The sequence below is a fragment of the Bubalus kerabau genome, chromosome 4, assembly GCF_029407905.1.
Source record: "Bubalus kerabau isolate K-KA32 ecotype Philippines breed swamp buffalo chromosome 4, PCC_UOA_SB_1v2, whole genome shotgun sequence".
In the NCBI taxonomy this organism is placed as follows: Eukaryota; Metazoa; Chordata; class Mammalia; order Artiodactyla; family Bovidae; genus Bubalus; species Bubalus kerabau.
The window spans coordinates 146,630,630-146,656,607 of NC_073627.1; the positions used below are offsets into that span (position 1 = coordinate 146,630,630).

The 25,978-nt window shown below is 41.0% G+C and overlaps 2 protein-coding genes across 8 annotated transcripts in view; one reads left to right on the forward strand and one right to left on the reverse strand.

Annotated features, from left to right (window-relative positions):
- The window catches only part of NAA35 (N-alpha-acetyltransferase 35, NatC auxiliary subunit), an 89,933-nt gene extending 87,136 nt beyond the window's left edge, over positions 1-2,797 (forward strand). For all 4 annotated transcript variants that reach the window (XM_055578961.1, XM_055578963.1, XM_055578962.1 and 1 more), the window contains 2 exons: positions 1,576-1,656; positions 2,447-2,797. In XM_055578961.1, the coding sequence (XP_055434936.1) occupies positions 1,576-1,656; positions 2,447-2,506 (141 nt within the window). In that variant the 3' untranslated portion in view covers positions 2,507-2,797. The remainder of the gene's footprint in view (positions 1-1,575; positions 1,657-2,446) is intronic.
- Positions 2,798-7,887: 5,090 nt separating this feature from the next.
- GOLM1 (golgi membrane protein 1) overlaps positions 7,888-25,978 on the reverse strand; it is a 62,065-nt gene continuing 43,974 nt past the window's right edge. For 3 of the 4 annotated variants that reach the window (XM_055578966.1, XM_055578965.1, XM_055578967.1), the window contains exons 6-10: positions 23,643-23,772; positions 18,658-18,817; positions 17,622-17,891; positions 15,945-16,058; positions 7,888-11,009 (exon numbers count right to left, since the gene is read on the reverse strand). In XM_055578966.1, coding sequence (XP_055434941.1) covers positions 10,933-11,009; positions 15,945-16,058; positions 17,622-17,891; positions 18,658-18,817; positions 23,643-23,772 — 751 coding nt within the window. In that variant the 3' untranslated portion in view covers positions 7,888-10,932. The remainder of the gene's footprint in view (positions 11,010-15,944; positions 16,059-17,621; positions 17,892-18,657; positions 18,818-23,642; positions 23,773-25,978) is intronic. The other variant, XM_055578968.1, reaches the window with a different exon arrangement.

A 25,978-nucleotide genomic window follows, 5' to 3' on the forward strand; every position in this document is an offset into this window, starting at 1 on the left:
TTTAAATAAGTTGGCCTCTGAGCAAATCTTGGAAGAAGGTAGAGAAGCAAGTCATATGACCACCCAGGAATGGAGCCTTCTAGGCAGAGGGATCCATACGTGTAAAGGTACAGAGGCAGGAGTGTGCCTGGAGTATTTGAATAACAGCCCAGGGCTGTGTGCTGGAGTGAGGTGAGCACAGGGTTGAGCTGTTGGAGTTTTAATGTGACCAGATCTGACTTTTGTTCTAAAGGATCACCATGCTGGCCACTGTGTTGGTAAAATAGACTGGTGAAACCAAGGATAGAATCCAGGGAGCCAGTTAGAGGCCATGGCTATGATCCAGATGAAAGATGGTAGTGCCAGTGTACCAGAAGTGATTGCATTCTCTATAAATTTTAAGGTCTAGCCAGTGGGATTGACTGATGGATTGGAGGTGGAGTTAGAGAAAAATAGGAGTCAAGGGTGGTTTTGAGGTTTTTGGCCTGAGCACCATCTGGTTGGATTGAGTTGTAAGGGGAAGACTGAGGATGGAACTCGTTGGGAGGCAGGGCTGGGAAGGTTAGGAGCTCAGTTTTGAACATGACTTTTGGATGCCCGAACGGAGTAGTTATGTAGGTGAGTGGGTATGTGATATGGAGCTGGGGGCAGCAGTTCCTGAACTTGAGGTGATGTGTCAAGTGAGGTCAGTAAGAAGCAGGCAATTTTTTTTTTTCAAGTTACCCATTACTCCCTCTTAAAGAGAAGTGAGTATTCCATTCCATTGTTTCATATTTTCAGGGGAAACGTTTTGGACAAATGGTTGTCAGAAATACCAGTTAAAGGACACTTACTGCCTGCTAGGCGTGAGTTTCAGTTCATAATATGTGTTAACTCAGTCCTCACAAATCTTTGCGGGATAGGTAAATTATATCCCCGTTTTTACAAATGAAGGAAGTGAGGACAGAGAGGTTAGAAAACTTGCAGAGGTTTCATAGCTGCTGCTGCTGCTGCTGCTAAGTCGCTTCAGTCATGTCCGACTCTGTGCGACCCCAGAGACGGCAGCCCACCAGGCTCCCCTGTCCCTGGGATTCTCCAGGCAAGAACACTGGAGTGGGTTGCCATTTCCTTCTCCAATGCATGAAAGTGAAAAGTGAAAGTGAAGTCGCTCAGTCGCGTCCGACTCTTAGCGACCCCATGGACTGCAGCCCACCAGGCTCCTCCATCCATGGGATTTTCCAGGCAAGAGTACTGGAGTGGGGTGCCATTGCCTTCTCTGGTTTCATAGCTAATAAGTGGCAAAAGTGGACTTTGAAACTAGACGGCTTAACTCTAGATTCTGTGCCCTAAACATGTTGTACTGTCTTTACAGGACTTCACAATGTAATGCTTTTTTGTTTTAATGAAAACAAGATACAGTAGTCCTTTCAAGTTTTCATGATAGTAAACTGGAGTTCTTTGTTACTAAAAGATACATGGTGGTACTCATATTTTGAAGTTGCTTTCATTTTAATAAAATACACTTATTTTGTGCCACATTCCTATTGGTATCTATAAGTCAATATATTTTGACTATGAATTTTATGTTTTGATAGCTTAATGTTGTTCATTATTTAGGTCAATAGAATTTTAAAGGTTGCCAAACCCAACTTTGTGGTTATGAAGTTACTGGCAGGAGGACACAAAAAGGAATCCAAGGTAAAATATATTGTTATTCAATTGTTATAAACTTCATTTTTTTTAGTAAGATGAATAAATACTACAAAAAAGTCAAAATGCCCACAAAGATGATTCTAAAAGAGATTCAGTGGCAGAAAATAAATTGGAGCTTGCCATTTTGCCTCGAAACTTACAGATTTTGTTGACTTAAAATCTCTAAAGTTTGCTCTGCCCTTCCACATAAATTACTGAATGACTTGAGGTAACAAAAGAAAATGTGTGAAAACCAATTTATGGGAATTATTTAAAAAGTCATCCACTTTTAGAAAAGTGAATGCTTCAAAAAATAAATAATGGCTTGGGAGATGGAAGATTTTGTAAGCCTCCCTTGGTTGGTGTTTCATTGGTGCTGTATCAACATTGGGTGCAGAAGTAAGAGGCCAACCATTGAGCCATTTCTGGTGGCATCTGTCCATTATATAATACATACCTCTATTTGTTTGCTCCCACTGCTTTTCTGTTATCCCTCTTTCTTATCGCCTCTGCTTTACCAGTGACTCATTTCATTGCTCAGAAGTAGCAGCTACCATAGGACTAAAAGAAAGCGCTGACCCATGACCTTTTCCTGTAATTTAAGTCTGTTTTCATTAAGTATTCTCTAAAAATAGAAAACCGTTGGTCAGCATGTTTTCTAATGACCTTCACAGATGCAGAGATAAGCTAAATCATTTTCATTTCCTTGTTTCTAAACACAAGAGTCTAAAATTAAAAGTCTTTATTTTGTTTACTGTCTAAATATGTATAAGATACATTGACTTTGTTTTCACAGGTTCCTCCTGAATTTGATTTCTCTGCTCACAAATATTTTCCTGTTGTGAAACTTGTTTGAGAGAAAGACTGAAAAGGTGACCAAAAGGGTGGAGTCTACTTTCAGATTCTGTTCTTAGAGGATCTGTCCGTCAGTCTTACCACATAACGTGAAGTGAAATGGATTTCTTGGATAACAACCCATTATAAGGAATACTTTTAATTTGATAGCCTTATATGACGTGAATGAAAACTGCTGTTTTAAAGTGGTTTATTATGTTCCATGGATGAAACTAGTCTTATCGAATGCATTGATGAATGTTATATGGTTTTATTACAGATTTAATCATAAATCATTTTTTATGAGTGAAAATAGTGTTTGTAAAGGTTAATAAATTTCTTGACAAAAAAATGCACTATTGGAGATGAAAAACAATAGCACTTTGTTGATACGTGTTAAGAATTGAAGGTGTTTACTCTTAATATTTGAGCAGTTCAAACAAATTAAAAGTTTCAAATCAAGGGATTTAGTAAACACTCACTTGGGATTTGGGCTAAATACACTTAAGGGAGGTTTGGGGGGACCTCCTAGCTATATAGCGATATTAAGTCACGCAGGGATTGTGATTTTGTGTGTCACAGTATCTTAAATTATATACCAGAATTTTTTTTTTAATCCTTTTAACTGTTAGTTTTGGCAGTTTTTTAAAAAAAGATTACACATCATGTTTGCTAGTGATATTATAGGGTTAGGTTTAAACATGACATGCTGCTTTTTATTACCACTTAGTTTAACCCATGAAACATTTTCAAGTGGGGCCTTTCCAGCATCCTCTGGCTCTGCAAATTGACTTAAATTCACCTGTACCTACAAGTGCCCAGTGCCAATGGCCCCAGCATTCTTCCTTTGCTGCTAGTTCCTCCCCCGTCTGCTCTGCTGTTCTGTGCCATATTGCCGTGATCTCTGGGGGCCTTTCCTTTGGTCCTACTATTAACAAGACAGTGTTGTTAGCAGGAGTTACACTGAGCCTTTGGCTTGGCTTAAAACCAGCAAGTGTTTTGTATTTCCTTTATGGTTAAAAGGGTTCTGAGTTTCAAGTATCTGAATTCCTATTTGACACCTTTCTTGCAGATGTCTTATTGAAACTTTATTTCTGGAAATATCTTAAAGCAGCTAACCTGCATAAATCTTGCCTACTATAGTAGAGCCGACTGTAGAGTAAGAATATTCGTGACTTCCTCTCTTATCAGCTCCTGAGGCAGACAGGCTCTCTTTTACCAAGAGTGGTGATAAACGTGTTATCTAGGAACAGCCAGTAGACATTGAAATCTCAGAATCCAGAAGTCTTTAAAAAAAAAAACAGTAGTCTGTACAAAAGAAATGAGCTATAAAGAGATAAAGAATATATCTGTTGCCTTCTATTTGGTTAGTTTTCTGAGAAAGAAAACAGTTTCTGGCTGGTAATTTCTGATTACTTTAAACAAGAAAAATGGTAGAAAGAGGCAACAGAAGAAAGAATTCAAAACGCAAAGAGGCTAAATGAGGCAGCAAGATCTGGCGGACAGCCAAGAGCCTGAGGTGAGCTATAAGAATGTGGATCAGTGCCAACAGGAACCATGGATTAAGAGGGTGTGCTGGCATTTTTAAACTGATGTCTAATTAGGTCATCTGAAAATGTACATTTAAGTTATTGAGCAAGGGTTCTGCCTAATTATAGAGTACCTAAGGCTGTTTTTTCAGGAGTGGCTCTTCTCCCTAAGAGCAAAGCGTGTTCCTAAGTTTCAGCTGCAGGTTTCTAATCAGAAAAGCTGAAAGTTGCCTTTTTTGGAACTTTTTAGAAATCTACCTACCATGCAAGGTGCAAAAAAAAAAAAAAAAAGATGGGGGAAATAAGACTGCCTCTCCCCTCACAGATCTAACAACCATAAGAATGCAGAAAAACCAACAAGTCTTTATCATGCCCTAGGGAAAAGGCAGTGTGCTGGTGTAGGAGACCCACCTCACATGATTTATGGAGAAAGTCACCATCTCATCCAGGTCCCAAAGGTTAACGATGGGCACTAGCTGAGTCCCTTGACGGGGACACAGATTGGGCACAGGCCTGTGGTGAGAAGGTGGCAGTTGACTAAAGTATAGAGCAGGATAAGGAACTAGAGAGGAGCTGGAAGTAAGGGGAGACTGTTGACTGATGGTGGATACCGCTGGAACATTTGAATCAGGTAAACAGCAGGATCAAATCAGATCCGCTTGCTCATGATTACTGGTTCAAAAAGCTGTAGGCAGGGAAGCTTGTGAGGTGAGAAGAAATGATGGTTGGTCTCAAGGTAGTGGCAGAGGGAAGAGATGAATGGAATCAAGAGGTACAGGACTTGGGTGAGTTTGTGGGAATCAAGGGTGATGATTCATAGGTTTTAGGGCTTTGCAACTAGATAGGTGTGGTGCTATTTGCTTATATAGGCAAAATAGGAGACAAAGTTCAGGGATAAAGATTGTTTTAGATGTTAAGATGTCGTTTTTTTCTTTTGGGCTGTGCAGCTTGCAAGGTCATAGTTCCCTGACAGGAGATTAAACTCAGGCCCCTGGCAGTGGAAGTATGGAATCCTAACCACGGGACCACCAGAAAATGCCTTCTTGAGCTGTCTTTGAAAAACATCCTAGTGAAAGTGGCAAGTAGTTTGGTGTGGAGCTGAAAGCAGCATTCTTGGGTAGACATGAACTGAAGACTAAGTGGCTGCAGAAATGAACTGTAAATTGAGGCCTGCACTGGGGGTTGCCGGAGAAGGCAATGGCACCCCACTCCAGTACTCCTGCCTGGAAAATCCCACAGGATGGAGGAGCCTGGTGGGCTGCCATCTATGGGGTCGCACAGAGTCGGACATGACTAAAGCGACTTAGTAGCAGCAGCAGCTGGGGGGTTGCAATTGCTCAGGGAACATGTAGAAGAGCCTGAGATTGGTCCCAAGAAGAGTCAGGATAACCAAATTCTAAGAGTGGACCAGGGCAGAGGTGGGAGAAAGGAGCAGGTAGGAGATGAAACAAAAGTGAGCGCCTTAAAATCATGCCATGCCACCCTCTGACCAAGTTTCTGTCACTCGTTTCCTAAGACTCTGGCCTTCTAAGAAATCACCTTAATTACTGGTCAAAAAAGCCACCCATTTAGAAAAGTGTAGGAGAGTTTTTCTCTGGCATGAAAAGATTTAGCCAGAAAATAGGCAGTGCAGGGCCACATACAGCTAATAGGCCTAAGATAAGGACCAAAATGGGCCCACTGGATCTGACAGGTTGCTGGCGACAACAGTAAGAACCTTCTTGAAGAGGTAGGGCAGAATCAGTACATTGAAGTGTTAGTGAGTGGGGTGTGAAATAATGGAATCATTCATTAGAACTGATTTCTCCACATTCATCCTTACCCCACCCTGTTCTTGGAGGAGCTGGTATGATCATAAAAGATCAACTATTCTCTGGTTAATGATAGTCTTCACTAAGTGACACCTGGTTTGGCCACTTCATTTCTGCTCTCTCCCCTGGGTGCCTCAAGCTGCATCTTATATTGCCTTTCCTCTGACCAGCCAACCTCTTCTCTTGGACAGCTTCTGTTTATCCTTCAAGTTTCTGAAACATGAGATCTTCAGAGAATGCTCCTGTATCTCCTCGTTTAGGCCAAACCATTTAAAAGTGCTTGGCATTTTCAGTTCAGTTGCTCAGTCGTGTCCAACTCTTTGCAACCCAATGAACCGCAGAACTGCAGAACGCCAGGCTTCCCTGTCCTTCAGCAACTCCCGGAGTTTACCCAGACTCAAGTCCATTGAGTCGGTGATGCCATCCAACCATCTCATCCTCTGTCATCCCCTTCTCCTCCTGCCCTCAATCTTTCCCAGCATCAGGGTCTTTTCAAATGAGTCAGCTCTTTGCATCAGGTGGTCAAATATTGGAGTTTCAGCTTCAACATCAGTCCTTCCAATGAACACCCAGGACTGATCTCCTTTAGGATGGACTGTTTGGATCTCCTTGCAGTCCAAGGGACTCTGAAGAGTCTTCTCCAACACCACAGTTCAAAAGCATCAATTCTTTGGTGCTCAGCTTTCTTTATAGTCCAACTCTCACATCCATACATGACCACTGGAAAACTCATAGCCCTGACTAGATGGACCTTTGCTGACAAAGTAATGTCTCTGCTTTTTAATATGCTGTCTAGGTTGGTCACAGCTTTTCTTCCACGGAGCAAGTCTTTTAATTTCATGGCTGCAATCACCATCTGCAGTGATTTTGGAGCCCCCCAAAATAAAGTCTGTCACTGTTTTCACTGTTTCCCCATCTCTTTGCCATGAAGTGATGGGACTGGATGCCATGATCTTAGTTTTCTGAATGTTGAGCTATAAGCCAACTTTTTAGCATTTTCAGTTGTAGTTAATTTTTTTTTAATCTTCCCAGCTGTAGTATAAACTTGAGAAAAACACCTTCATCTTTGCAGAACTGTTCACTCAGTTAATGGGATGTGGATCTTTTAAAAATATAAAAGACATCCTGGAGGCAGTTAGTTGGAAAACTGAATGAAGGTTAAAATCAAGGCCTCCAGAGCAGTAGGAAGGCTCAATTTGAGACACTAAATGGTGAGAACACAGGACACTAAGAATGCCAGGGGAGTTTTGAAGTAGGAACCAGGAGGTGGTAAGTTGGAGTCTGGTAGCCTTGCCCCTAAACGGTTTGTATCAGCCGAAGAAATTGGTTGCATTCACTTAGAATTTTTTCTGTAGTCCTCTGCTAACAATGCCTTCTATTCTTTCCATTTAAAAAGAATGTATCAGCTTTTGGAGGACCACATAAAGTTATTATGCAACACTCTGAATTTCTAAACTACTGATAAGGTAAAGATGCAGTATCTACAACCATCTGTGTAGAATTCAAACATTTTAGGCCAAACCTTTAAGCCAAGCTTAAAGGAAAGTGTGGTGCTTTGTTTTGATAAGAGATTTGTCATCCGTTGACTTCCAGAATAACTTTTGAAAGAACCCATCTCAAAAAGCCAGAGCAAGGATGTTATAGCAGAATTGTCCTTCACAGGGAAAAAGCTGGCAGCTGTAGACTGCTGGTTAAGGTCACAGAATTACTCTTTTAAATGATAATTCAGATGTGAAATAATAATGTGGCTGCTTTTTTGATGTGAGTTAAGACATTCAGGTGAAGGTTTGAGTTCTGGATAAAGGCAAACGTTACATCGTACTGAAGTTCCACTGTCATTGTACTACAACTTGAAGACAGCCAAATTAGTAAAAAGCAAGCTCGAACATCAGGAGCTGCTCCACAAAGACTCTGGCTTCTTAAAGCCTGAGTTTTCATCCTCATTCTTACATGTCTATTAACACTCATTCTAAAAATGCATTTGTTCACCTAAATCTGTTTATGAAGGTTCTAAAAGACAAAACTTCAGTTATATGAAAAATCAGGTTGCCTAGGGCCACATCTCTGATCACTCAGTCTTTATTTGAACTTTAGTCAAATTTACCAAGCACCCCTCGCAATATTAGAACCTCTGTAGGGATATGAAGTATAAGCCTGTGTCACTCAACTCAGGATTTTTATTCTACATTAGAACATTTAATTTTCTTCTAAGGAGTAAGGATTTAAAAAACAAACAAAACAGGTATTTGTCTCAAGGTCTTGGTTTATAAAAAAAAAAAAGTCATTAAGTTTATATATAGTTTACAGATGAGAATGTTTCAAGTCATGTCTCCTTCCCAGAGATGAGTTTCACAGGCACATCAACAAGCACAGTGCATGGGAAGAGACCTACTTCTGAGAAATCCTTCAGTGTGCACATTACCAGAACCTTACAGATCAGTTACGAACAGTGGCCTAGTTAGTACCCCTAAGAAAGTGTTGCCCTCTGAGCTGAAATAGAACACAAACATTTAAATACACAAGATAAGCCATTTCCCCAACTTTCTAATACTAATATTTTCAAAATCTAAAATGACAATGTGAACCAAATATTAGTATAACTCAGAGTTAATGGAAACATATTTCAAACTCATTTCAAAGGCAAGTGTTAGAAGTGGGCTGAGTGTCCTATAAACTATCCTTAATCTATAATCATTAATAAAGATTACCATTTCTATTAATGATTAATTATTATTAATCATTAATAAAGATTACCTTATAATCTTTTAAGCTAAAATACATAATGAGAATAGACCAGTTCCCCCCTGGACCTTAAAAGACTCTGAAATTACAATTCTCTTCCACCATTCCAAGTTCTGTTATGAATAGATAACCACCAATTACCAAGTAAAACAATTACGCCAGTTCTCAACCTAATTATTTAATGATACCACATTGACTTAATCAGGGAATGTTTTTTCAAATTCCATCACACAAAGGTATGCTAGGTGCAATGATTATTCATGAAATCTAATCCAAAGCTGCTATGGCAATCTTCATCTGCAGAAAAAAAGATCAAATTAATCATCACTCCTTGTCTACACACCATTTGAGAATATAGAGGAGGGTGTGAATCAAACAGTTTATTAAAAATTGGATTAGCTGCTGCTTTTAGATGAACCCAAAAGACCACATTGTTTGATAATCTATCTGATGCTTATTACACAGGTTTTATTTTTTAAATAAATAGCTGTGGCATCTCTAGATTGTTCCTTGGAATAGTTGATCCCAAGGGAAGCCAACAGCAATAAAGCATGACTGCTTGAAGAAACACCTAAAGTACATACCTCCTGAACAAACAGCTTTCAGGTGCCTCTGTACAGGGAGATTAAATCATGATTATTTTTTATTTATATCAGCATCTCATTCCACAGAAAGGTTTAATTAATAAGGCAAACAACCATCCTTAATCCACAGTTTACAAGCTGATTCCTTAGGGTTTCAACAGCAGATGAAGGGAAAACTGAAAGCAGTTTTAAAACATGAACAGAGTTTCATTTCTCAGCAACTCGAGGCACACTGATAAAACATGAGATGAATAAAGGCTACTATGCAAGACATCAACCCTAAGATTGATTAAGACTTAGACACAGGGGGAGGCTGGACAAGGACCTAGATGAGTATCTTATAAAGCTACTTTCACACCCTTCAGTTGCCTTTTCTGGGTGGACAGTTATAATCTTAATGATTAGGTAGGAAAATACCACACAGCATTCAAGTTGGCGATCATAACCTGAATGCAGACCAGGCCCCGCCCCTCAGTGACAGCAGGGGCACCAGGAGTCCGCAGCTGACTTCGAGGCAGGCACGCTGGCTGGGCCTGGAGAAGCTTCAGAAGTCCTCTGGGCCCCCGTCTCATCTCTGTTAACAGGGGGTTGTGTCACATGACCTGAAGCCCCTGTATCTCAAGCCCTATGACTCAGAATGTTGATTTAATAAACATCACCACCCACTTAACCCTGTAGGGAGCCTTTCTAAAGGTCACTAATGTGTGAAGTCTGACAAGAGCCTGTTTATTTGCAAGAACCAACTCAAACCTGATGTCACTATTAAGCAAATTATGATTAGTCATTTTCAAATTAAATTTTGGTTTTTAAATCAGTTTGTGATATGGTCCTTTACCACAAGGTACATGTGTAAACTGAAAAAGACAACTACTGCATTTGACTTTCTAAACTTTCCAAATCTGTATGCTGTGTATCTCCTTCATCATCAAATTTCTCTTCTCTTCTAGCAGTGAAGTAGGCAGTGTCCGCAGCACAACCACCCACAGTGCGGTACTACCTTCTGTGCCACACGTGCCCAAGGTCAGCCCTGCTTTGGCCCCTGTTGTGTCAGAAGTCTAATCCGAATGTGGCTTTTCTTGGTAATGCTTTGCCCACACATACTAAGCAAGGCAAGTATAGATCACAGGTACTCAAATTACAAGTCACTTGAAAGCATTTTGTACATTAATGACAAGGGTTATTGTACAAGTAGCAGTCTTTTAAAAAATCCTCACAGAAAACACCTCTGTGTTTAGACTTGTTTAACACCGTTGCTAGTGATGTTTATGTTAACAGTCAGTGCTCTAGGCCACTGATTGTCAGAACCAGAAGTGAGCACGGAAGAATAAACCAAAAATCACTCAGTGCCGACTGCAGGGCTGGTTCCTGTCTCAGCGCAGCACATGGCGAAGAGTGACTCCAGAGGGACCTGAAGACAAGGAGCTCTGCGAGTATGGGAGTCCCCTTCACAGCGAAGGTTACACTTCACAACATGAATCCTGCTGTTGTCGTACTTGAAGGAGGACCTGTGTTCTATTTCTGGTGTTGATCTTCTTATGAAATACCTATTAGCCAACAAATTTCAACAATTTTGACATCTCAATATAAACACTTCAAAAATACCTCTAAAACACTGTCTCAAAGACAATCTCATTTTCCTACATTGTAAATACAAACTAAAACTCCACAATAATCATCTTTAGATATTTTACTTAGTACATTATTCACAGTATTCAATCCCTTGTGACTATTGTAGTGATCTCTGTTCGATTCTGACACACAAGAATGGGATTCCAGTTTGATTCAGAGTGTGTGATTCCTCTTTTCATGCTGATCAAGTAAATTTATTGTGTCTCCTTCCTGATTTTCAGCGTTAAGAACTAAAAAGGAAAGAAAGAAAACAAAATGTTCTAGTATTAAGCATTTTGAGAAACCAGCCCAGGCAGGTCCCATTTGACTTAAGTGTCTATAGAGAGGACTGTCTCCCAGGGTAACATTTTAATGTGGAACTTCATTGCTAATCAAGGACAAGAGAGCAAAAGAGTCCATATGTATAGCCAACAAGGTACCATGAACTGTGAAATAGTGAAATGATGTTTTACAAAATGGATGGTATGAAATGTACTCATAGAATTTTTGACATGATCATGGCCCTCATGCGCTGCATGAATCTGTTAACTGCACCTCCAGCAGGAAGCACACTGCCTCCTAAAAGCCGTTTGCAACTTAGGTTAGCTTTTGTGACTCCAAAGCTCTTCTTTACAGAATTGATGTCGATATGTGGCTTCCACCCTCTTTATCCTACGACACCCAAAGGATGTAAAAAGACACATCACAAATATAACCTAAACCCAAGATCCTCATTTACAACTACTGCACATTTTAATGATTTTATAAATGACTGTCTTAAGTTCTCTAATAAAGTTGGAACTAATGCCTTTTTCTTCTAATTTCCCTGGAGAAAAGCAGGCTCTGAAACCATCTTGATGACATAATTTTAAAATGACATTTCTTCAACTTAAAATTCTTTCTTAAAAGAGCTGGCAGAACCATTGCTCTACTTCGCTTACCTCCTCAATTTGTTTGAAAGCCTTAGCAGGTACAAGGTCAAATCCTTAGACGGACACCTGGGTGTAAGGGATGAAAGATCCCAAGGCTTCATTGCACAGTCACACATCTAACTTGTATTTGCTTAAAATTCTGACTCCTAACATGTTCATCTTTTGCATTAAAAATAATTAGCTAAAAAGTCTATAAAAATAATTTAAAAATGAACTTAAGACTTTCAATTTTAGAAACCCCAAGCAACTCTGCCAATTGTAGTAAGTGACATGCTGGATAAAATACAAAAGATTTTTTAAGGATGCACTGCTGAATCAAACTCAACTTTCTACCAAACAATCGGCCGAAACACTTTAAAAATTATCAGTGCTATAAGTGATAAAGACAGAGGGTTCCAGATTAAAAGACACTAAAGAGATATGATAAATGCAGTGTATGATCCTGGATTAGATCTTGAATCAGAAAGCAGTTATTAGTTGGACAATTCAAGAAATCTGAATAATGTCTATACATAATAGAATTATGTAAATATTAAATGTCTTCATTTTGATAACTGTACTATGGTTACATAAGATGTTAACACTTGGGGTACCTGGATGAAGGTTTGTGGAAATTCTTACTAGTTTTGTTTAAATTATTTCAAAATGAAAAGTGAAAAAAAAATAAAACATTAAAATGCAACAACACTAACAGGAAGATCAAAAATGAAGTGGAAATATTAACAACTGAAGGTAATAAGCATCAATGCCAGCTTTTGTCCTAAGGACTTCTGCTGAAGCCTTAAGACTCCGAGCTCCCCTCACAGCTTCAAAAGGCCGTAAACACAAGGGCTCCCCTCAAGGTGGGGAGTGAAGAAAGGGATGCCCATATAAATGTGAACCCTGAAGTTTCACATCCTTGACTTAAAGGCAACAGAAAATAAACCTGCAATGAAAAGTATTGTGTGGACTAGAGCATTCTTAACCACATGAGATGATCGTGCAGGTGCATAATTCAAACTCATTTTTCCATGTGATCCCAAAAAACCCTAAAGGTGACAACCTACTTTATTAAAGGAGTTTTGAGTTTGCAGTACCCTCCTTGAGACTGGCAGAGGCAAACAACCTTCTCTCTCTAACTCTCAAATACTTCCCACAGATAAAGTTCCATGGCAAGTAGTAGTTCACAGTTAAGAAGCACAAAACACACAAGGAAACAATTGTATCGTGAGGACAATCTGCAGAAACAAAATGAAACACTGTAAGTTTTCAGATACTACAACTGGAAGACAAGGCGTATAATATAATGTTGACAGAGAAATAAAAGATGTTTGAAAACATGAGCAAGGAATAAGGACCCATAAAGAATGGCCAAGTAAAAAGTTTAGAAATTAAAAATACAACAGAGCAAAGAAGGCATAGATGAAAGAAAAATTTTTGAATTGGAGGATGTTTCTGAGGAAATTATTCTCAACACAGATCAGAGAAGCAGAAATGCAAAATATGAAAAAGAGGACACAAGACATGAATAGATTGAAAAGATCTAACACACTTCTAATCTGAATTCAAGGAGGAGCCAAAAAGGAAAGAAGCATTATTCAAAGGATGTTGGCTTGAATTTTCCAGAGAAAGTAGACTGGCTAGATTTAAGGAAAAAAAAAAAAAAAAGGCTGCTATACTTAGAACAATGTGGTACACTGTGAATCAAGAGAGAAACCAATAGAACAGAAATAGAAAATCCAAAAATCAGAACCAAGTACATACGAAAATCCAGTGTTTGATGATGGTAGCACCTCAACTCACTATGAGATGGTGATTTGAGATGGTGATTTTAGATGGTGTTGGGCCAGCTGCAAACACCTTTGGAAAAAGAAAACTGGGCCCATATCTCATGCCCATACACTTGAAAACATTTAAAGTGAGTCAAATGAATCAACAGATGGTGTAAGTTACGAAAATAGAGGATTCTGGAAAGATGGCAGAAACAGTGGCACAGTTTTTGAACCTCTCAGAATCCTTACATAAACCAACTACTAAATTTAAGAACTCAAAAACTAGAGACCATTTACAGCAAAACTAACTGAGCAGGAGTCCTGCAGACCCCAAAATACAAGCAGTCAAAAATAATCCATGGACAGCAAACCATAGACTCGCAGAGTCTGGAAAGAAAACAGGGAAGCAATGGAGCTTCTGATGGACCCGGGAACAACAGAAATCCTAACAACCAACAGGTTACAGCAGAAAGCACCTGGGCCAGTGAGAGAGCTGCAGCTGGAAGGGGGCAGTCTCTGCTACTCCCACAGCAGATGACCACAGACTGCCCATGGAAGATGAAGGAGCTGGTGGAGGTCCATGAAACACACTGGCAGCGACTCCTCTTTGTGTTCTTCTCAGGTAAAGCCTCTCACAGAGAAAAGGCACTGTGTGGAGTGAAGCAGTGGCTAAGCAGGACAAGAGACAAAGGAACCAATGGTTCAGAGAGAAGTGGGGAAAACCTCCCTGGCCAAAGAAGGTGAGACGATGTGAACTTCAAAAAAGATTATAAATGCAACTGAATGAAACCCATCAAAAAGGTTTAAAAGTTTATATTTTCAAATGGTCACCTTCAAAAGGTCAAAGGAAATAATTCCTTATTGTGAAAACTGGTAAAGAGAAAGAAGCATTTATCCTGCCTATGCTGTATGAACAATACCATGACTTGTCTATTTACAAAATATTTCAATTAACATGAAATAGGAATGGCTGAATTAAAATACCACCTCCAGGTATCAGCTGGTGATCTGCATGAAATAGGGAGGAAAGAAGAACACACTAAACCAAACCATAAACAGAACCATGAAATACACAATCAGCACTCTCCAGACTGTAGTCAAACAGCAATGGCTGGCTGGCTGAATGAATGGAAGGAAGGAAGGGAGAGAAGACTTGTAAATTGAGACTTAAACACATATCAAATATAAGAAAACGGGCAAGACTAAATAAACTATGGCATCCAGGGATGCCCACTTGGGTGATAAGCCCATAAAGAAATTCAAGAAAATGCCGAATGGAAAGGTGAGGACAGGTATTTCAGTACAGGGAGGGAAGGTGCTAGGACAGGAAGGGCAACAAAGAAGGAACTTCCTGAAGCCAAGTTCTGTTTCTTGAATCAGGAAGGCAGGGTGCGGTTAAAAAATGTTCAACTTCTAACAACTCATTTGTTTTGTGTGCTTTTCTCAATCTGACTTAACTTCATAAAACCAAAAGAAAAATCTGAAAGTATACTGAACAAAAAAAAAAAAAAAAAAAAATTGGTGAATTCAACTCTAAATGAGAAAACTATGACTCCATATCTGTAGGCAAAAAAAAGATATAAAAATTTTTGAAACTTTTACATGGCAAAAAACCATAATCAAAATCAAGATAAACTGAGAAAGAAACACCACGAGTTTGATGGAAAAATGAACTTTAAGAAAGGAAACCTTGAGTCTACAGTGAAACTAAAACAAGGGAGAGAGAGTATGTGTGCCTGTGTGTGTGTGCAAATGTATACACACTGGGGGTGAGGGAGTCCTCAAAGAATGACAGCTGATCAATGTGCGGAATGACCATCCAGACAACGGTTTTCAATGGACAGCAAAGTCACACCATTGCACAGCATCCCCCTCTGTAAGACATGTTAGTTACACAGGGAAAATGGGCCTTTGCAGCAGAGAGACCTCGTGGGTACCACCTTAACCAAGGGTCAGCCGCCATCCTGTGCCTCCTGGTGAAGCTAGAACACCACAGCTGCAGCTATTAAAAAAAAGTTCAACCAGAATTCAGTCACCAGGAGACGAATCCAGAATCAGAGCATCCCACAGGCCTGGACTCGTCAAAAGTTCAAAATAACGGTTAATACAAAGTAACACAGAGTGCTACTATAAAAACTTGCCTGTGTACACATCACAGCATTTCGACTAGTGCTGTGAAATGATCATGCGGTGACCTACCATTTTGAAGGGAAATTCCTAAACTTCACTGAAGCATATCCGCACTGACCCCTGAGGGGCTGATGCTCAAGTTCATGTATGCAGACTTTCTGAAAGGTCCTCGTTGTGGCCTCCTGAAACTGTCACCTCTCTCCACTGCCCCTACACTCCAAGGCTTCCGGAGAAAGCAGTCTTCTAATTAGGGATTACTTACAACATTATTGTTAGGATTCAGTATGCAGTCATACCAAAAGTGAAGGACCACAAATCAGACACGAAAGGTGACCCCCCCCCCCCCCAAACCACCACCACCACTGTTAATTACCATTTCTGTTTTTGTCATTCCCTGCAAGGGCTGCCTGCTTGTCTGTTTCAGATTCTGCCTCATTCTCATCCATGTTGTAGTCATCATCAGCTCCCAGTTTCTGCTGATTTCTCCCTGAAAAATTAGCAGAGCCACAAAACATAAGCTACATCATTTCTCTCTCGATGCCATGGGAACACCAGAGCCCGGGCGCTAGGGTTATCCCAACCCTGGTTTAACAATCAGCTCTTTCTGCTTCCTCTCAGGAAATGACAGGGACTCGTGTGCTTGCTCCCAGTGCCAAGACCATGCAGGATTCCTCTACTTATGTATGCCCCACTCCAACTTTGAATCTATTTAAAATATGGCCCTAAATAAAGAGCTCCATTCCAGGCTGGAATCAGGGTAACTAGTTCACCAAACCAAAATTCCAGTTTTTTAAAGAGATAATCAACGTTAAAGGAAGGCATCGCTATTTGCAAACAGGTTTCTGGTTAATGGAGGCATCTGCTTAAAATGGTTCACTGCCCTGAGAGAAGGAAATGGAGTGGCTATTGTGAGTCAAAGGGTAAAATTTTTCCATCACACATACAGAATTAGCTCATTTATCACTGCATTCATCCCCAGGGAGAAGAGCAACCAGAAAAGATCAGGACAGGATGCAATCAAGAGACATACTCAGAGGGTTACTGTTAACATTTCATATCTGTATAAACAAGATCTTTTGTTTAAAAAGCATGTCTGGAAAAGTCAGCTTTAGTTCTATACCCCTGCACTAACTGCCTGAAGAGGAAACAAAGCCCAGACCTGTGTGCCGTGCAGCTTTATCCTACTAATCAGACCATTACAGCTGACCTGGAACAAGGTGTGACACACAGGCCCCCGCAGTAGCGCCGGCCTACTGGCAGCTGCTACAGCCTGCGGCCAACCGCTGAGTGAGCTGAAACTTGGCTGCCACTCTGATGAGCCCCCCAGAGTGTCCTTTTTTTTTTTCCTCCCCAATTATTTAACAGAAAACTTGTGAGAACACACTCTTCAGAAAATCGGGGTAACTTCTGCCAGTAAGTACTATCCCCACCTGTCACTTTATCAGGCTCAGCACACAGGTGTCTTCTAAGCACCCCTGGCTTAGCTAGGATTAAAATGTTTTCCGGGACCAAGATACATCCCAGAATACTCTGCTCATCTCAGTTTCCCACACTTTTCTTTAAAAAAGAGAAGTCAACCAAACCAGAAAGGTGAGATTCCCATGTCACTTTTCTGCAACGCTCAAACACGCATGACCCTCCATCTATCCGATCCTTCCATCTGTCCTTCCTTCCTCCTTCGGTTCACCAGGCACTGCCTGCCAGTGACACGGCAGGAGGAGATGAAGTGACAAGGAAAATGTGTGGGCTCTGCCCGCCAGGAGACCTATGTGGACGCTGTGCTCAGCTCCCACCCAAGGTCTTCCACCTGGAAAGCCCCCTAGGCTCCCTGTGAATATGATTTCTACAAGTTCCAAGTGCTAAGAGTGCCTGGCCCTTCTGTCTTGTCTCATGCCTGACAATGGAAACAAACAAACAGAACGAACTACCAAATGGCGCCCTGCCGGTTGGTCATCTTCATGGGTGTCCGTTCTGCACCGGGAAGGACATGGAAGGGGCTAGTGCCTGGTGCAGAGGAGTGAGCGGGCAGTCCAGGGAGCCTCTCACCCACCTTCCTCGTTGGCATCCTGCCCCTCCTCCTGTCCGTCGCGGATGACGAGCTGGTCCCGTTCAGGGCCCTCCGCCTCTTGATTCTCCTGGCTGGCCAGCAGGGCGGCTGGGACCTGTGGGATTTGGCCCAGCTCTCCGGGTTCTCCATTGCCTTTTCCGCCCACTTGTCTGTCTCCTTCCACCTCCTGTTCTCGGCCTGGCTCCTTCGGCAGTGCCAGGCTGTCCCTCTGAAGCTCCTCCTCGCTGACGACCTGAATTTCCTTGGTTTCCTCTGTGCATAGGACACAGTTTGCTGTGACCGCACCATACAAAACAGAAATCCTCACACCACTCAATTCCCAGAGCCTTCCCAAGGACTGTGGATGGACGGGGTAGCCGATCATATATGCCGTGGCCTAGCAGATGGCATCACTGACTCAATGGACATGAGTTTGAGCAAACTCTGGGAGATGGTGAAAGACAGAGAAGCCTGTTGTTCAACAGTCCATGGGGTTGCAAAGAATTGGACAAAACTGAGCAACTTAACAGCACCAGACTCCAAGCCTCTCTGTGCCTGGAGTATATCTTCAGAACCACGAGAAAGAGGAAACGGTTTAGAAAACAAATCCAGACCAAGTCATCTGGATTGAGCACATCCTGCAAGTGGAGGAGGCTGTAATGCCAGGCTTATCTGATCACCTTACTTGAGACCCAGAATCTGGGAGCCAGTGACAGCCACCCAGGACTCAGCCACGTCCCCTTAACTAAACAGTCCCGCCACTGTCCTGAATAAAGGCACACCTAGACCTTCCTTTACCAAGCTGCCAAAGAACAAGGAAGTTTACAAGGGTGAGACATCAGGAAGGCAGATAAAAGCCCTGTGGCCCCGAGTCCAGGTGCCCAGAGAGATACTCACTACCACCTGCAACCCGACTACTGGCTCCCCACAAGCAGTGAGCTCTGCGTATCTATATGGACTGGGGGGCAGGAGCTGCTGCTGTGTTTTTTTGTTGGCACAGGGCCCTGAAGACAGCATGTCACTGGCAAGCTTCACTTACCTTTCTCACCTTGTCTCTTCAAATCAAGCGCCACCTCAGAGCTAGGGGCTGGTGTCTGGGGCTCACCGTGGCTGGGCACGTTTCCTCTTGCTTCCGGCATCTCTGCCTGGGGTGGGCCTGCCTCCTGCGGCCTGGGCTGGGGCTCACTGGGGGCTCGGGGCTGAAACAGGAACACAGGTGGTCAGGGCAGCAGCTCCGTGACCGTGAACCTTCAACAACCCTGAGCAATGCAATGGACCACTGCATCCTTCTGATGAACAAGCACATGGAAACCCTGACTAATGCCATACCCTACCCTGGTTGTGCCCTACCACCTGGCATAAAGCAGAGACCTGAGCTTGGGCCCATATCTCCCAGAAAAAAAACTTTCAATAATGGATTAACAGGTAGGCAGAAGATCAACAAGGAAAGAGAAGGCTTGAACAACATGCCAAACCACCCAAGCAGACATCTATAGAGACCCAACCCAACAAGGGCAACACACACTCAAGTGTGGTCTTCTCAAGTGCACATGGACTGCCCTCCAGGCAGACAGATGCTCGGCCACAAAACGAACCTCAACAAATGTTAAATGACTGAAATCACACCATATATGGTCACCAATCACAATGGAATGAAATTATAAATCAGTAACAGAATGAGGTTTTTTGAGAAATTCACAAATATTTGGAAATTAGACAACACACTCCTAAATAACCAGTGGGTGAAAGAAATCACAAGGAAAACGAGAAAATACCTTGAGAAAAATTAAAATGAAAACACAACACACCAAACTTCTGGAAGGCAACTAGAGCAGTGCTTAAAGGGATTTTCAGGCCTGTCTCAAGAAAAAAGACAGATCTCAAATCAATAACCTAATCTCCCACCTTAAGACACTTGAAAAAAGAAGAAAAAACTAAACCTAAAGCAAGGAAGGATATTGTAAAGATTAGAACAGGAATTAATGACATATGTAAAAGAAAAACAATAAAGAAAATCAACAAAACCAAAAGTTAGTTCCTTGAAAGATGAACAAATCTGACAAGCATTAGCTAGATTAAAAACAATTTCAAATTACTAACATCAAAAAGAGGATAACACTACCAACTCTTACACAAATAAAAAAACTGTATTATAAGAAAATACTAATAACTGTTTGCCAACAAGTTTGATAACTTACCTAAAACAGACAAGTTCCTAGGAAGACACATACTACCAAAAGTCATTCAAGAAGTAGAAAATCTGAGCAGATTGTAACAAGAGACTGAAGTATTAATTTACAAATTTCCCCCTAAAAAAGCCCAGTTTCAAATGGCACCCATGGTAAATTCTATCAAACATTTAATACTACATCTTCCCAAACTCTTCCAAAAACAGCCTAGAAAGGAATACTCCCCAACTCATTCTATGAGCCCAATAATGACCCTGATACCTAAGCCTGACAAAGACATTACAAGAAACTAAACCTGTAGAACTAATACGAATATAGACCCCCAAATCATCAACAAAATACTAGTAAATTAAATCAAGTGACATACAAAAGGATTATACACCATGGCCAAGTAGGATTTTCCCCACCAATACCAAGGTTTAACATCAAAAGTCAATTCATATAATACTATGTCAGTAGTGTAAAGGATAAAAAACACACCATCATCCTAGTGGATGCAGAAAAAACACTGGCAAAATTCAACAGCTTTTCTTCATAAAAACACTCAACAAATTATGAAGAGGGGAACTTCCTCAACCTGATAATGTGCATCTATGAAAAATACACAGGCATACCATGAATATATCACAGGTTCAGTTTCAAACCACTGCAATGAGGCGAATATCACAATAAAGTGATCACACCAATTTCCTGGTTTCCCAGTACATATAAAAGCTGCTGCTGCTGCTGCTAAGTCACTTCAGTCGTGTCCGACTCTGTGCGACCCCAGAGACGGCAGCCCACCAGGCTCCCCCGTCCCTGGGATTCTCCAGGCAAAAACACTGGAGTGGGTTGCCATTTCCGTCTCCAATGCGTGAAAGTGAAGTCGCTCAGTCGTGTCTGACTCTTCACGACCCCATGGACTGCAGCCTACCAGGCTCCTCCATCCATGGGATTCTCCAGGCAAGAGTACTGGAGTGGGGTACCAACGCCTTCTCTGATATAAAAGCTATGTTTACACTATTCTGTAGTCTATCATAATAGCACTATGTTAAAAAATGTACTACCTTAATTAAAAAATACTTTATTTTCTAAAAATGCCAAAACATTACAAGAGTAACATCAAGACCCTTGATCACAGATTTCTATAACAAATATAATAATAATGAAAAAGTCCGAAATATTTTAAGAATTACCAAAATGTGACAAAGAGACAAGAAGTGAGCAAATGCTGTTGGAAAAAAAGGAAGCCAATATACTTGCTCAACACACAGTTGCCACAATCCTTCAATGTGTAAAAAACACAAACATCTGTAAAGCACAATAAAATGAGGTATGCTTGCACAGTTAACATCAGACTTAAGAGTGAAAGAGTTAAAAGCTTTCCCCCTATGATCAAAAAGAAGACAAGGATGTCTGTCCTCACCACTTACATTTAACATTATACTGGAGGTTCTAGCTAGGGCTATTAGATGATAAAAAGAAATAAAAGGTATCCAGATTGGAAAAGAAGATGAGAAACTACCTCTATTTTTAGATGACATAATCTTGTATTCAGAAAATCCTAAGGAATCACAAAAAATACTACTTGAACTAATAAACAAGTTCAGAAAGGCTGATACAAGATCATTATAAAAAATGAATTATCTACACACTAGAAATAAACAGTTGAAAATGAAATTAAGAAAACAATTCCATTTATAACAGCATCAAAAATACTTAGAAATAAACTGAACAAAAGAAGTGCAAGAATTCTGAAAACTACAAAACATAATTGAAAAGATTTTTAAAGGACTTAAAGAAATGGAAAGAAATCCCACATTCACACGTCAGAAGACAGGATGTTAAGATGACAACACTTGCCAAGGGACTCGCAGACTAGGATCTCTGTCCAATCCCGCCTGGCTCGAAGACACTGATAAGCAGATCCGAAAATTCATCTAAAAAGTCATCCAGTGCAGAATAGCCAAAATAATCTTGAAAAAGGACAAAGATGGAGCAGTCAAAGCTGCTGATTTCAAAGTTTATTACAAAAATACAGTAATCCAGACTGTGTACTGTGGACATGAGGATAGAAAAAGAGATCAAAGGAACAGACGGAGAGTCCAAAAACAGACCCTCATCTTTATAGTAAACTGATTTTTCTGACAAGGATGTCAAGGCAACTCAGTGGGGAAAAGAATCATTTTTTTTTTCCCCCCAACAAATGGTGTTGAGACAACTGGATAGCCACATGCAAAATAATAAAGTTGAACCACTACCTCACATCATATGCAAAATTAACAATATGAATCACAGGACTAAAAGAAGAACTAAATGCTAAGAACTTTACAAGTCACAGAAGAAAAAACAGGAGTAAATCTTCATGATGCTAGGTTAGGCAAAGCAGTTTTAGATATGACACCCCATAGAAAAAACAACAAAAGAAATAGATAAACTAGACTTAAAATTAGTAACTTCTCTACTTCAACGAACACCATCAAGAAAGTGAAATGATAACTCAAAGAATGGGAAAAAATATTTGCAAATCATACACCCAATATCTCTGTATGAATATATAAAGAACTCTAACAACTCAATAATAAAAATAACTCAATTTCAAAATGGACAAAGGATACAATTTACAATTTCTCCAAAGAGAAATTACAAACAGCCAACAAAGCATACATAAAAAAATACTCAATATCATCAACTATTGGGAAATGCAAATCGAAGCCATAATGAGATAGCACTGCACACCTACTAGAATGGTTATAATGAAAACGACAAATGTAATGACAAGAGCTGGCAAGGATGTGGCAAAACTGGTACCCTCATAAACTGTTGGTAGGAATGCAGAAGGGTATGATTACTTTCCGAAACAGTGTGATAGTTTCTCAATACACTGTGGAGAGTTACCACACGATCTAACAATTCCACTCCTAGGTATATACCTACAAGTAATGAAAGCCTATGTTCACACAAAAATGTGTGCATGAGCATTCACAGCAGCATTATTCATAGTAGCCAAAAAGTGGAAATAACCCAAATGCCCATCAAATGACAAAAAATAAACACAATACAGTACAAACAGTGGACTATTATTCAGCCATATAAAGGAAGGAAGCACTCATACATGCTGCAACACGGATGAATCCTGAAAGTTACATGAAAATCACTGATAAATGTTATTGTCCGTCATAAATAAATGTCCAGCTAAGGCAAATCTGTAAGACAGAAGATAGATCACAGGTCACCTAAGCCTCCAGGAACTGGAAGTAAAAGGCGAGTGCGCTGATGGGTAAGGCCTTTCTTTGGGGAGTTATGAAAAGGCTCTAGCAGTGTCTGTGACGATGGCTGCGTCACGGCGTGGTGACGGTGACTCCCCACCTGCGAGCGCACTAAAACCGCCCAACTGTAAGTGCTACACAGCTGACTCTATGGGAGGTGAAACGTGTCTCAATAAAATGGCTACAGGTAAAACACAGATCCCCCAGAAGGCTCTGAACGGCACTTCATAGGCTGTGCTTACACAGGAGGCAGCCTGACAGCATGGCTCCATCACTGACCAGGCGCACTGACCTTGGGGCAGTATTTGACCACCTCCACCGGCCTCAGCGCCCTCAGAACACGAAAACAAAGACAACTCTCTCCCACGGTGGCTGTGAGCTTTAAATGAAGCAATCTCCATACAGCCTGGGGCACAGAGGCTGGGTTCAGAGGCCACCATACTGAGTCAGAGACCCTACACCCTGGGACCAGACTGTTGTGTCTCAGGGAACCAGAGCAAACCAGACAGCAGATAAAGGAACAGGATGCCTGAAGAGAGGGCAGGAAGACCTTTGGGAGATTCCTGGCAGAAAAAGCTCAGGATTACCTGCTGGCTTTGGTCCTTCTGTTCATTTAGATCGTGTGAAGGCACGGCCTCATTTCCCTTCCTGGTGACTTCTTCTATTCTCTCTTCACACTGCTCCTTCACCTCTTTCATCTGACTGATGCACTGGTTCCTGTGAAGGTGGAAGAAAGCAAAAGAAAAGGACAGCTGTTCAGAGACACTATTTAAGTTTGGCCCTGCTGTGACGGTGAAATCCAATTCCCAGACAGACACAGCTCATCTCTTTCTTGCTTCCTGTACTTCATCTGAAAAAGTCACTAAGGCAGGGCAACAGTATGTTTCAGTTAGTAAATGACATGAAAACTGGAGTCAACTGAAACTTCCAAAAAATATGTCATATTGTTCTAAAATAAATGAACTTAACTGGTTAAAAAAAATTTTTTTTAATATAATCTGTGGCATAATAAAAAAAAATGTGATCTTTGTCCCCAGCTATCGGCAGAGCTCCTACAAACCCTTGGAATTTCCTGAGTAACAGTGTCTTCTGCTATACATAATGAGCCCCTGCACACCATACCTGAGTTTATGCTAAGGAGCTGACTTACTGAGAGGAGCCTACACAGCTTCAGGATGGGGGCTGGTGGCCATGGGAGCCAACTGCATAACGAGAGGGTTGGAGCTTACAGCCCCATTTTCTAGGAAGGAGGGAGAGACTGGAGATTTAGTTCAATCATATGCCCACTCAACGAGTCACACCCATGTAATAAAACCTCAGATAAGCACCCTAGATCATAAGGCTCGGCAAGCTTCCCATTTGGTGAACATCTCTGTGAACCAGTAAGGAGGCAACCCAACTCTAACAGAAGCTCCTGCCTAACCCCTGCTTCCACCCTAGGCCTTGCCTCATGAGCCCCTACCGTTCAGCGCTTGCTAAGTTGTATCCTTTATAATAAAACTGCAATTGTAAACACAGAGCTTTCCTGAGTTCTAGAGAATTATTGATCCTGAGGGGGTTGTGGGAAGCCCTGAATCTGTAGTTAGCCAGGCAAAAAGTGCATGTGGCCTGGGCCCACCAAGAACTTACGGCTAGCATCCAAAGGAGGGGTAGTCTTGCGGGACTGAGCCCTGTAACGTGGGGTTTGTGCTAACTCTTGGTGGTGTCAAAACTGAATTGGATTTGGGGAAGACAGAATAGATATATTTTTCACTATTCCTCCACTAAGCACAGCTAGAACTCTGGACATTATATTTTCAACAAACAGAAGAAGACTCTGAAAGATGGAGTGATGAAGACAGACTGGTTAGGGACCTCAGGATCTAGAACAACACAGTGGTGTACCTGGAGAGTACATGGAAAGTCTGCATGTCCACCCCACTCTGACACTAACAAGGTTCCCCTCCCTCTCCCCAGGCAGTGGTGGCATGTCAGTGAAGAGCCAGGCTTTCACCCCCAACTGCTTAGAGGTGTCAAAGATCATTCATCATATCAAGAACCAGGAAGATCTTAAATTGAACGAAGAGAGACAACCAACAGATATCAAACCAACATAACAGAGAAGTTGAAATGATCTGACAAAGATTTTAAAGCAGTCACTTCATTAGATATGTTTCAATGAGTAATTAAAACATGCTTGGAACAAATGAAAAATTTAATAGTTTCATCAAAGAAATAGTTTCAGCAAAGAAGAGAAGATATAAAGAAGAACCAAATGGAAACTTAATGCAATAATTAAAATTTTAAAACTCAGAGTAGGTAAAGAACCAATGAACTGGAAGATACAAAAATAGGCATCACCTAATCTAAACACAGAGAGGAAACAGACTTAGGGAAGAAAAAGGACAAAGCTTCATGGACCTACATGACAATTACAAAGGACCTAACATTCACATCATCAGAACCTGTGGAAAAGGTTTTCTCAGCAGGTCCACATAACTAGTCACTTTCACACTGGTCCTCAAGACACTACTCTTAACTTGCTACCCTCCATGACTATATGATACTATCTGCCCTGCCCAGGTCACTCTGAGCTCGCCAGGATCTTTCTCTCCTAAATTATCTCATCTTCCTTTTCAGCTCCTTATTGCTTAGGACTCAATTCTAAATAGCCTCTCCTAAGAAGTCTTTTTTGGAGGGGTAACAGATAAGCATTGATGAAAATGATCTAGGTTAAAAAATAATATTTAAGAGACAGGCACCTTCAAAAAGTATGTAAGTTAGCTTCAGGTTTGGCTAGGTGAAACAAAAAGGCCAAAAGATAGCAGTTTATATTTTCCTCACATAAAAGTAGATCAGAGTTAGTATGGCAGCTTGGAGTCATCACAAATTCAAGTTTCTCTTTCAGTTTTAAAATCCTAGCATTGGTTTCTACCCCCCCATG